Source organism: Carettochelys insculpta, chromosome 25 (genome assembly GCF_033958435.1).
Source record: "Carettochelys insculpta isolate YL-2023 chromosome 25, ASM3395843v1, whole genome shotgun sequence".
NCBI lineage: Eukaryota > Metazoa > Chordata > Testudines > Carettochelyidae > Carettochelys > Carettochelys insculpta.
The window spans coordinates 7,755,841-7,768,636 of NC_134161.1; the positions used below are offsets into that span (position 1 = coordinate 7,755,841).

The 12,796-nt window shown below is 47.5% G+C and overlaps 1 protein-coding gene across 4 annotated transcripts in view; it reads left to right on the forward strand.

Moving 5' to 3' along the window:
- The window catches only part of POU2F3 (POU class 2 homeobox 3), a 59,619-nt gene that overhangs the window by 15,539 nt on the left and 31,284 nt on the right, over nucleotides 1–12,796 (forward strand). For 3 of the 4 annotated variants that reach the window (XM_074976877.1, XM_074976876.1, XM_074976878.1), the window contains exon 4: nucleotides 5,376–5,410. In XM_074976877.1, coding sequence (XP_074832978.1) covers nucleotides 5,376–5,410 — 35 coding nt within the window. Of the gene's footprint in view, nucleotides 1–249; nucleotides 285–5,375; nucleotides 5,411–12,796 lie in introns of those variants that run through there. The other variant, XM_074976879.1, reaches the window with a different exon arrangement.

Here is a 12,796-nt window from a genome sequence, read left to right on the forward strand (position 1 = left end):
GGTTAGTCTAATAAATAAATTTGTTAGCCTTTAAGGTGCTGTAGGACCACTTATTATTTTTTCAATAACTTTTAACTTGATACTTAAATAAGAGTCCTTTTCAATGCAGTTAAGAGGGCTTGCTCCAGTGCTTTGTAACATCTGACTCTAATGCCATTTATAGCTCTAATGATTGCTGCTGGGTTTTTTTCTTCCCACTGCTGAGTGAGCATTGAATATCATTTGACAGTCAACATGACGGAGCTGGTGGGAGCAGTGATCATTTCAAGAGACAGTCAACTTATGTGAGCAAGGCAATTTCCTAACAGTTTTTTCTCATATATAAATCATCCTATTGCTGTAATTTTCTTCCTACTGTCCCCTGTATGATGCTGCCATGACATTTGACTGTATAAATAATTGTATTTAGCACACAATATCTGTCTGGCATTGTTCCTTTCTAGATATTGTTCCTCTTTTATAGTTCAGCTGCTCAGAACATAATTGTCCGAGCAGCACCTGGAAAATCAGTTTCCCTCTGTGAATTCCCCAGCCTCTCCTTACAAAGATTCATCTTGCTCTGAGCATGCAGTCCAAATCTGAAACGTCCTGGTGACCAAATCCCCTTCTATTTTATACAGCTCCCTCAAAATAAGGAGGAGTTAATTTAGGGTTTGGGGGCTTTTTTTTTTTAATTCTGTCTGCCATCCTGGTCTTGTAATCAGAATGTTGCCAACAGATTGCTTTCTTGGCAAGCTGATGCCCCCTGTAGTGTGTGGTCTCAGAAGATGTGGTAAGGCTGATTGTTGTGTCTTTACAGCTTGCATTTGCTTGACCAAAACACTCTTGATTTCTTGTCTTTCCATTTCCATGGGAGCTGGCTACCTCCTCTGCTTCTGTATTTGCCACAAACAGGAAGTTTATGAAACTCTGCTCGTTAGCCATATTGTAGACCTCATTAAGCTTCTTCTTTGTGAAGGAGAAAGGGAGAGAAGACAAACTCACCCCTGAAGTTAGCAACAGGAAGAAATCTTATGCTAAACAGGGGAACAACACCAGAATATCCCCCAAGGGATTTACTGCTTCACATGAGAAGCTAATATGCAAAGGGATTTAACCAGTTTCCCTTCTAATTTTTGTCATCCATGGGTGAAATAAATTTTATTATGTGCACCAAGGCATGTGTGGATGCGCACCGCCAGTAAAACACATGCTGACAGCTGTGGGCACAGCTGAGCAGCACCTGAATCTCTTCTGGGTGGCCGCCCAAGCTGTCAGTTTACAGGGACACTGGATGCAACCCAGCCACCCCAGGGGAGCCTGGGAAGGTGCATGAGGTACAAAGTGTCTGAGAATAGCCAGAATTGTCCATAGATAATTGTCCTGGTGCAGGTAACAGGTGAGCACTGTACTTCCTCTGTGTTGAGGGCTGTCTTCTGTAACTGGCGCCTTGTCCTCAGTGTCCTGTTACCATCAATGGCCTATTGTCAGCTGCCAGTAGCTGAGTTTGGTGACTGTCGCTTCGCTGTGGTTCTCTGTGCCACCACTGGTCCACAGCTTCTTGTTCAAGGAGTCATTCTAAGCAGCTCAAATTAATGAGCAGCTCAAGATAAGCTCCCACAAGCATTTCAGTGGCCTGTGTAACTTGAGTTTGGTAGGTCTTGGTCCACGTAATGAAACAATCATCTTACCGAGCACTCACTAGCCCCTTTGCTGGCCATCTCAACAGAAAACAAGGATGGAATGGGCCATGAAGATGGAGCCCCCCCGCTACTCCCTGGTGAGTATTTTCCCTGGGTCAGGGCTCAGCCACAAGTGTATGGGGTGGTATAATGGAAACTTGCCATTCCAGGGCTAACAGCGTTTGTCTGGGTGATGGCCAAAACAAGTCAGACTCTTGGAGTCAGAACTAATCTTCGAATTCTTTCTGGGGGAGCTGTTCTGTTTATATGGTTACAGTGGGGATCTGTACAAGAGCTGCATTGGTTACACTGGGGATCCATATAGCCCAGTATCCTGTTGTTCAAAAGTGACCAGTGCCACTATATTGTCCTTGGCCTATGTATGTGGACACCTTCAAAGAATTTTAATAACTTGGTAAGGCACAGTTTCCCATTACGAAAGCCATGTTGATTGTTCCCCAGCATAGCTATGTGTTCTGGGAATTCTGTTCTTTTCCATAGTTGCAACTAATTTGCCTGGTACTGATGGCACACGTGCCATCCTGTAATTGCCAGGATCACATCTGGAGTTTCTTTAAAACTTGGCATCACATTAGCTATTCACAAGTCCTCTGGCTGATTGAAGAAATAGGTTACATACCACTGTTAGGAGTTCTGCAATTTCGAATTTGAGTTGCTTCGGAGCTCTTGGTTGAATACCATTTGGTTAAAATGACTTATGTCTGTTTACTGCATCAGTTAGTTCCAAAACACCTCAAAACACCTTACTGACACCTCAGTCTGGAACAGTACCACAGATTTGTCACCAAAAAATAAGAATGTCTCAGGTGTGAGACTCTTGCTGACATCCTTTGCAGTGAACACTGACCCCAAACATTTATTTTGCTCTTCCGCAGTGGCCTTGTCATCCTTGACTGCTCCTTCAGCACCACAATTATCAACTGGCCTCACTGATTGTTTGGCAGGCCTCCTGTTTCTGGTGTACTTTTATTTTTCAAAATGGTGTTATTTTTTGTGCCTTCTGTTCGTTGTTCTTCGGATTCTTTTTGTGTTGGCTGATATAGTTTTACACTTGACCTGGCAGAGGTTAGGTTCTTTTCTGTTTTCCTTGGGAGACTTTGACTTCCAATTTTTAAAGGATGCTTTTTTTTGTCTTGAACTGCATCCTTTATTCTGTTGTTTAACCATGGTGACATTGTTGTCCTCTTCCTTTTTTAATTAAAATTATTGTTTGGGGGGTAAACATATAGCATGTTTTTAATAAGTTTCCATGCAACTTGCAGGCATTTCACTTGTGTGACTGTTCCTTCTAATGTCCATTTAACTAGACTCCTCATTTCTGTGTAGTTTTCCTTTTTGAAATGAAACAGTGCTGTGGTGGATTTCTTTGGTATGTCCTCTCCCACCCTCCCCAATTTTAAATTTATTTATATTATGGTCGATATTACCAAGTAGGTCAGCGAAATGCATCTCTCAGATCAGATACTGTGGGGCCACATAGGACTAAATCAAAAATTGCCTCTCTCCCTGTGATTTCCAGGAGCAGCCATTCTGAGATGCAGCCATTATTGATGTCTAGAAGTGTTATCTCAGCATCACATGCTGTGGCGACATGCTCACAGATGATACAAGGATAATTGAAATACCTCTTTATAATTGGCTTCTCTATCTTTGTCGCCTCTCTTATCTTTCTGAGCGTTTCATGCTCGTGGTCACAATCTTGGACATGTGGTCTGTCAGCTATTCCTGCTGCTCCATTCTTATTGGTCAAACACAGAATTTCTATCCCTTGAGATTCTATGGTACAGTTTGATCCATTGAAAACTTTTTCTTTCTTTTCTTTCTCATCCAGTCCCCTCCCTCCCACACGTTCTGTTCTGTCATTTTTGCTTTTTTTTGCATTGGTTGGGATGGTGACATTTGGCATCTAATTGGGATTGTGAAGGTGACACCAGGGGCCAAACAGGAGCTGCTCTGCTTGTGAAGTCACAACGTTTTCTTGGTCTTTTTGGTGGTAATCAAAACACTCCAGGCAAAAATTCTGCCCGAATCCTGCTGCTGCTCTCCCATCCCATCCCAAGAGAAACCTCCTCAGGCAAACTCGCATCAGAGCTGGTGCCAGCACTATGCAAAGCCGACGCATACCAGCTGGCTGCCAGGTGAGCCTGGGAGAGAAGCCTGATGTGTTATGGGTAGCCGACTATATTATTCTTCCCTCTCCCCCAAGAGCACCCCTCAGTGGCAGAATAGGGGGAGGCACTGTGAGAGTGGGAGAAGATGATCTCAAAGCACAGTAGTCCCTCATTTTGGTATTGGTGCTTCCCCCGTCCTTGCCCCACACCCTCATGATTAAAGTGGGGCAGACTCCCTCTGGCAGGTTCAGAGCACGCTTGGGAAGGATGGGTTCCTGCATTGGGGCAGAACTCCAGGCTGGGGACGCTTAGGTTCCTTGTGAGTCTGGCAGAGCACCAAGAGCCAGGTTCTGAGTGGAGAGCAACCAGGGGAGCACCACTGAAGGTCATGGGATGACAGCATTTTACCGCAGCCGAAGACCTGACTCGTTCATGTGCTTTCTTTCCAATCAGCTGGAGCTGGGCAAGACTAGATTCCAAAGAAGGTTCCTTACAGTTTGCAAAGCACGTTCCTCAAGTGAGATTAAAGAAGACAGGACAATCGTGCAAGACTGGGTAGATCGAAACTAGATAGACACATGGATTTATATTAGTCCTTGGGAAATCATTGTCTCGAATGAATAGGGCATTTTTTTGCCTAACCTCAACTTATTTTCAGAGGAGCCACAAAGAGCTACGTGCTCAATGCCCATTGACTTGCCCATTGCATGTCTCCTTTTAAAAATCCCAGCCCAGATGTTTTGCGAAACCCAAGCACCTCCCAGCGAGGGTCCGGTACAGTGAGACAACTGAGTCTGAGAGCTCGTAAAGTCCTTGAAAGAGCAGAGCAGAAAGAGAAGGCTCAAGGCCAGATGGCACAAGGGCCTGTGTTTGAGGAGGTGTGGGGGGAGGGCTAGAAGAGGAAGGTCTGAAGCACCTGTGGCAGCAGCTCTGGCTTAGACAGGGGCCTTTGTTGGAAAATTTGGATCCAAGATCTGAACCCTCTAAGGTTTGGGGTTCTGATCTGGGAGGTTTGATTCAAGCCGTTGTAGAGCTTGGCCGAAAACTGAGGTCTAGGTTTGGATTCCAAGTGCCAATGAACTTAGGGATTCCCTGCAGCTGCTCAGCAGTGCCACAGACTCCCCCAAGAATCAAAGGTGAGCAGTCCCATTGCTGGCTTGCCAGCCTTTCCCAAAGCTTCTCTGCCCTTGCTTCCAGCTGTCTGATAGCCTTGAACACCCTTCCCCAGTGACCTCAGAAGGTGCTGCCTTTTCCAAGAGTTCCCAGGACAGTGCAGTGGGGGGTGTCACCTGGGGAGAACTGGTTCTATTTATTCCTGCAAAAACTTAGATACCTTCAGGAGGTGTGTAAAAGACCCCTTTGAAATTCCATGATATTCGCATTGCCTCTGTCCTGCTCCCCCATCCTCTCACCTATTGCTTCTTGTCCCGCATTAAATTGTACGCTTGTCAGGGAAAGCAGTGGGTCTTCATATATGTTTGAACAGGGCCTGGCACAACAGGGCCTGATCGGGGTCGGGGGTGGGAGGTGTGTCTTGCCCTTAGCACTGCACCAAGATTGATTCTTCTTCTTTTCCTTGTAGGGAATGAACAAAATGGACTGGACTTTAACAGACAGGTAAGATCAACCAATCATTCCTCTTTTCACAAGGCTGGTCATTGCATCAGCTGCTCTCGTTGGATCCTTGGGAATTTCCCCTCGTGGATCAGAATGTCTGATGCTGCTTCTCCGTGTTGGCCTTTCTAGTCGATAAGCACTCCGTCAATTTCAGGTTTTGCTTAAATCCAGATGCACTTTTTAAAATCACACTATAAAATGGATTTGTGTTCTGATGGAGAGAATTCAGCCTCAGCTCCAGGGTGTCAGGGACATTCTATTGTGTGTGATGTTGTCGCTCTCTGCCCTGAGCCTGCTTGTCCGGGTGCACAGGACAGACGCACCTGAGTGTCAGGGACAAACGTGGGAAGGGTGGTTTGGGTTCTGGCAGTGCCTTGGTCAGCAGTATTATTTTCCTGTAACAAGGAGCTGAAAGGCCTCAGATTTTCCTTGGCAAAATCAGAGTGGGCAGGAACGCCAGGTAAAGGAAATCGTTAAAAAGCTCCTGGCAGTCTATTTCCAGACATACACGGATGGGTCTGGACACAAGTAGGTCTCAAGAGCCACCTCCTTTGCAGCCTTCCCTGGACTCTCTCCTGCTGCTGTTTGGTTGTTATGAAATCGTAGCCCTGGCAGCTGCAGCAACCCCTGCATCACTGATTGTTTGGAGACTGCGTCGAGAAGCCCCCCCAGGATCTTGAGTCCCAAATCAAAACCCTAAGGAGACACAGGTCTAGTCCTCGCTCCTTACAGTTTAGATCTCAGCTCCTTGCGGGGATTTCAGACAAGGGTGGAGGATCAGCTCTGAAGTTCATTGAATACAATGGGAAGATTCCGATCGACTTTAGTAGGTTCCGGATCAGATCTGGCCTCTAGCCAGAGGGCTGGGGAGGAGAAAGCTGTCAGAGGCTGTGGCTCTCTCAGCGCTGCAATTAGGGATGTGAGTAGGTGTTGCGTGCATACACCCGTGACCCACTTGTTTCTAAGTTTCATTAGGTTTCAGCTTTTAGGGCTGTAAGCACTGGCGAACTCATCTCCCTGGTGTTCTGGCCCTTCCCCTTTTCCACTGCATTCTCTGCACCTCAGGGTTTGCCCTGGGCCATTCATCTGTTTGTTTGCTTTGGCTCTTCTGGGCTTGAATGAATCAATCCCTCCCTATCAAAGATGTCTTCACATGCTCGGCTGTCTTCCATTGGAAAACCATGTTAGAAACAAAAACCCTTGTGACTCTGTGGACTCCAGGGCTGACTGCCAGGAACTTCAGTGAGCTAAAGGGATCGTCTGCACTGCTGGTAACTGGTCATAAGTGAAAGTTCCCTCAAGATGGAACTAGGCAGGGGAAGTACAAGATTTCTCTGGATTGTGAACCTTCTCCATGACAGGGCTACAGAAACGACAGATCCTCAGCTGGTGTAAATAGGCAAAATTCCAAGGCTTTGTCCTATTATTTTTAGGGGCCCAATTCTGCAAGCTGGTCTGCATGGGCCCTTGTGCCCTCCTAAAGCCCTGTACGTGCTCCTCTTGCAGTGTCTGGACCAGAGCTTGCTACACAAACATGGCCAGCTCCCCTATTTCTTACAATGATATAATGCTTCCGTCATGTTGTGTGTTCATCAGCTGTTGTCACCGGGACAGTGCAAACTACTGAAACATTTTGTTGTGACTGTTTCCACAGAATGATTTGCTCTTTTAGTTCCTGGGGGTTTGATGCATCTTAGATTTCACTTTTCCATGAAGTTCAAAGGAATTCTTATCCCTTTCCCGTTGGAAATAGATGAAAAATCAGATTATGGAAGCCACTTTTCAGTGAGGAGGGACTCCTTCTCTCCCAAGAGTGGGAGAAGGGGAATTCCTCCTCATTGGAAAGGGCCCCGTATTTGAGTAAAAATATATAAACGTGGCAGTGTTTTGGCAGAAAGTGTCATATTTTCAAGTCTGTAACAAAATGTGGAAAAAAAACTCAGCAACCAAATTGCATTTTGGCCTTTAATTGCACATTAGCTATCTCATAGTATGAGCAGTGAAAGCAGTACAATGGCACCTAGCGCTCTCGAGTGAGATCAGGCATCTGTTTTGCTGACTCTATGCACACCTTGCAAAAGCCAGTCTCTGAACCCAAGTCCTATCAATCTAAGCAAAGCATACAATGACCTGGCCTTAGTCATATTCGTCAATGTGGTACAGTCCAGTGTGGCAGCAGTCCACTAGTTCTATCATGAGCAGCGGCTGTGGGTAACCAGTGTTAACAAATAGGTAGCCGTGCTAGTCTATATACTATCAAAACAAAACAACAGTCCAGTAGCACTTTAAAGACGAACACATTAAAAGCTCAATCACCTAATAAATTATTTTTTTCATCTTTAAAGTGCTACTGTCCTCACCACAGCCAGAAGAACCCTGGCTGAGTTGCCCTGAGTGCCTGCCTACCCACCCCAGCCATCCTGAGGCCACTGGCCACCAGCCTGCCTGTCCCAGCCACTCCAGGCCAGTGGTCTGCCTGAGCTGCCCACTGTCTCAGCTCAGTGTTGGCCAGCCCATGCTGATCCCGCTCCAGCTCTTGGAGAAAGTCTGGTCCTTGGGGCAGAGCATAAGCGGAGTCATGGCCTGGTTTTGGGGTTGGACAGGGTTAGCCACCCACGTTCTCCTCTCTTGAGCAACCTTGATGCCGGTATCTCCTTACTTTCGAGTGCTCAGCTTCACAACCTGAATCGCATCCTTTCATTATAGCTTTTCGTATGTGTTTAGATATGGGATGAGCCCCTGCTCTGCCTGTCTGGATTGGCTTTTTGGTTGACAAGTCTAAGGCTGGCAGCTTCCTGCTACATCAAGAGAAACAGGCTTCAAGAGACTTACTCGTCTGGGGTGTGGGATGTCTCCCCAGCTGGATGAAAGAGGGAGCTGAGTGATTCAGCAAACGTGGTTTCTTTCTCACACTAAACAGGATCGGTCTTAATTCACTTGGGGAAATTCGGTGCACAGCACAAAAGCCAAACGGATGCACCTGCAAAGTGTCTGATCCAAAGTCCAGGGAAAAGTGTGTGTGTGTCTTCCACGCACACTTTATGACAGGAATTCCCAGGTAGTGCTGGTATACGTAGTCTTACAGGTTCTCAATGGGTGGACGATGCTCAGTCTTTAAATAAATGGTGTGTTGTTGATCTTGTATTGAAGAAATTGTTGGGCGGGGGTGGAGTGCTCATGCTGTTGCAAACAGCAGGAGAATTTTCTCTTTGACTTAATATCTGATTGAAGTTGATTCTTGAGACAAAAATGCTTCCTGGGAACAGGCCACTGGAGTGTGGACTTAAACTCTTTCAGGACTCTATCACCTGCATCCCACTTTGGCCCACCTCTGGTCCAGGGCAGGCATATATGGTGTAAATATACTTCTTCTTCTTCTTCTTCTTGGCGGTCACGCAGTAAGGAGTAGGACATCTTCATATCACCCTCCTGTTCGTGAGTCTGTTGATGGCTGAGCAGCCCAGTTCTGGAGTGCAGATCTTATCACAGAGGGGGCAGGCGTTAGTAGCTGTCGGAAGGGTGCAGGTCAGTTTTTGACACTCTTTTCTTCTTCTCCTCCTCTCCTCGTCTGCACTGCAGTGGGACCTCTCAAAGTGCACCACCCCCTCACGGATTACCGCTCTCCACTGGGGACAGTCTTGGGCAAGGTTCTCTCCAGTGTCGAAACGGATGCTGTACTTCTTCATGTGTGCCTTCAGCACGTTCTTGTATAGCTTCTGCTGGCCCCCAATGCTCCTCAGTCCTTCCTCCAGCTCAGAAAACAGAATCTGTTTTGGGAGGTGCTGATCAGACATCCGAACCACGTGACCAGTCCAACGAAGGTGTTGATGAATGGTAATGGCTTCAATGCTGGTCATGTTCGACTCTTCCAGGTTGCTCGTGTTCGTGTGCCTATCCTCCCAAGAGATATTTAGGATCCTCCTGAGGCAGCATTGATGGTACTGTTCAAGTGCCTTCAAATGACGCTTGTACAGGTTTCACACGTATATAGTAATGCTGGAACAACTGCTGCATGGTGTTAGGCTATATAGATTTGTAACGGACTCTGTAGATACAGTGTTACGCTAAGAATGTACCAGAATTTCTGGGTAATTGATTGATTTCTCATTCATTGGAAAGCTGATCTGCAGGATGTTAATATCTGCGTGGCAGATGGGTGACAAACACCCAGGTCCTCCAACAGACACGAGACTCAGTATTCCCCTTCTCCCAGCAGAGGGAGCAAAGGGACCTTTCAAGGCAAATTGAATAGGTGGCAGCAGACAGAACTGAACTAGGGCTGTGCAGTCCATGGAAACAGCAGGGGTGGGGAGCAGCACAGAAATATCAGGGGATGTGACGTTGGTTTCATTTTATCACAGCAGCCCAACCCTGCAGATGAGATGTTGTATTATTTGGTGCAAAGGATGTACGAATATACAGACTATCCTACCCAAAGACCTTACAGTTTAGATGACACACATACAGGCACCAGAATGCAGGGGAAATCCAGGGCCAGGAGAAGCTGGGAGTTGTGCTGTTGGTTTATATTTTCCTCTGTAATACTGATGATGTGTTCCTGATAATAGAAAGTATGAGATGGGGAGAAGTGATAGATAGCCTGGAGAGGGAGAATGGAGAAGGTAGCATCCACTGACAGCTAAAGAGATGTGACTGAAGAGTAATAAGATATATCAATAACAGTTAGCTCTAGCTTTTTCCACCAGAAAGTGTCAAAAGCATTGTACAAAGGGAGGTCAGTGTCACCAGCCCCATTTTTACAGATGGGGAACCTGAGGCACGGGCAGGGAAGTGACTTGCCGAAAGCCACCCAGCTGGCTTTGCTCCATAGTGTAGCCTCGGGACACCCCTGAGAGAGAGATCAAAGTGTCCCCATTTCACAGATGAGCAAACTGAGCCTGGAGATGCTGAGCACCCATACCACCATTGAAACTGTGACAGTCATGAAGATCAGGCCCAAGGTTATGGAGTCCATGGCAAAGCAGGGGAATGAACTTAGATCTCATGACTCAGAGCCCTGCTCTCCCACCTCCTCCCTCCCTAAAACCCTTTGAAGGAGCTAAGGGTTTTATTATTAATCTTTTGGGGTGAAGAACCTCACGGCTGGTTGAATTTTGCTGGACCTGTGCTTCCCTCCCATAGGGAGCAGTTCTCGTCCTGTTTAATTTCATTTCATCTGCCTCCCCATCCACCACCAGACACCATTTGCTCCCCACGTGTCAGTTTAGTTCCTGCTTTACTTTCCCTGCAGGTATCAGCTGAGTTCAAGTTTCATGCTGCCCACCAGATTTCCATCCCCTCCCTGATTTGCCCTCCTGCCTGTTTACATCCTGCTTCCCTCTTCCCTCCAGGAGTCAGCTCAGATTTCAGCTTCTCTTCTCCCTCCTTGTCCTGAAGTCTCACCTGAGCCTTTTTTTTTTTTTTTTTTGCTTTGCCTCCCTGGGGAATATAACCTGCTTGGCTCCAAACCATCAGTACTCTCCACTTCTGCATCAATGGACAAAACATGAGCTGCAAACACCAGGCTATCCTTTTCCCATTGACTTTTCCTGGCCTGTTCCTGCACTTTTGCATTTAGCATGAATCTGTATCTGCTCACTGGTTCCCCTACTAAAAGCAACCCTTGGGGGAAAGGATCGGGCTATAGGGGTTGCCCTCCTCCATTTCTATACGCAGGTCATGCATGTGGAAGGATCTCTTTCCCAAACCACTCTCGGTCTTCCACATTGGTAGAGGAAGGGCTAGCATCATCTTTGGTTTCCTTCACAACCCGTCCCCTCCCCCAGAGCGCCCCACTGCTCCTTTTGGCTGGCCATGGAATGCCTACAGTTCCTTCCTTCCATAGTCTGTCTTGCCACCACTGCCATACATGTCCATGGGTGATTTTTGCCTGGGGAGGAAGCATAGGAGAGAGAGGCCCTCAGGCATCCTTGCCTAGGAGTGATTCTGGCTCAAGCTCCACCTCCAGGCCAGGACAGAGTGCTGATCCTCCTGCGCTCAAAGTGTCCATTATAGCGAGTGCACCAGAGATCTGAAGCAGCTTGTGAAAATTACATGGTTTGCATGCCACAGACAAGTTTTCAGGCTTGGACTATCCCTGGTGCAGATGCAGGGATTTTAGCATGGCCAGAATTCCCACACTTAATTGGTTTAATGGCGGCAGGGCGGTGGGAGAGATCCAGACGTTAAACTAACTGAATTTAGGTCCATTATTTCAGTAGGGGCACAGCAGGGGGCTGCAGAGAGCCCCTCATTCACCCCACTACCCGAGCGGCCACACCCCTTCAGGGGGCATGGCTTGGCTCACCCCCACTAGTGGAACACCTCCACGCCAGCCTTCCTTCCCTGTGTGCATGTATCTGCTCAGCACAGCTCCCCAGCCAGCTCCACAGAGGGTTAGTCCCAGGGGCCATTTTGGGGCTGAGAAGGGTTAAGCCTGGGGATGGGGGAACAAATTTGGGGCTCAGAGGGGTTAAGTCTGGGGATGGGAGGGGCAAGTTTGGGGATGAGAGGGGTTAAGCCTGAAGATAGGGGACAGTTTGCAGGATGGGGTGGGTAAAGCTTGGGGGTAGGGGGCAGGTTTGGGGGCTGAGAGCTGAGGTGGGTAAAGCCTGGAGATGGGGGGCAGGTTTGGGGGCTGAGGAGGTAGCGCCTGGAAATGGGGTTCCACAAAATTCTTTCAAGTTTAAAAAGATTCTGTGGCCAAATAAATTTGGGAAACTCTGGCAAAGGCCATGGCAGTGCATGCCAGTTCTATCTGCTATCCCCATAGCCTCTCATTGGATGCAGCCCTGTCCCAGGGAAGCCCTGTGGCCACCACCAGTGAGATGGGTCTGGGTGACCCCTCTTTCTCCTCAGCACCTATGCTGAGACTGCCAAGAAAGGCATGAAGTGTGGAAGTGGTTTGGGGGATGTGGACATATCGTCCACATGCGGATGGAATGAGACCTGCCAAACAGCTGGTAACAACTTATGATCCTTTTTGGCATGAGTGGGATCTGAACCAGTGACCCAGAAATGAAAACTGCCAGTATCCCACTGACCAAACCTGTGAGCCTTCAGACAGCTTCTAGTTACTTCTTATGCTCCACCTCCAAACCCATTCACCAGCACCCAGGCTCCAGCTCTGGCCTACTCCGGCAAAGCCTCTGATATTGCATATTTTCTAAACTACTACTCCTGTCCCAGGTACTATGTGCAGGAGCCCAGCCTTTCAGGAGCCCGCGATACACACAGAGATGCATAAGGGGTGACCAATCATTCTCCATTCACCAGCAGGTGAATTTGCAGACCTCATGCAAATTCCTTATTCCGAGTAGACTCCAATAATCTTTGGGAAAATATTTTTCAAGCTTGCAGTGGGCTGGGCTGGCTTTTGGAATCTGT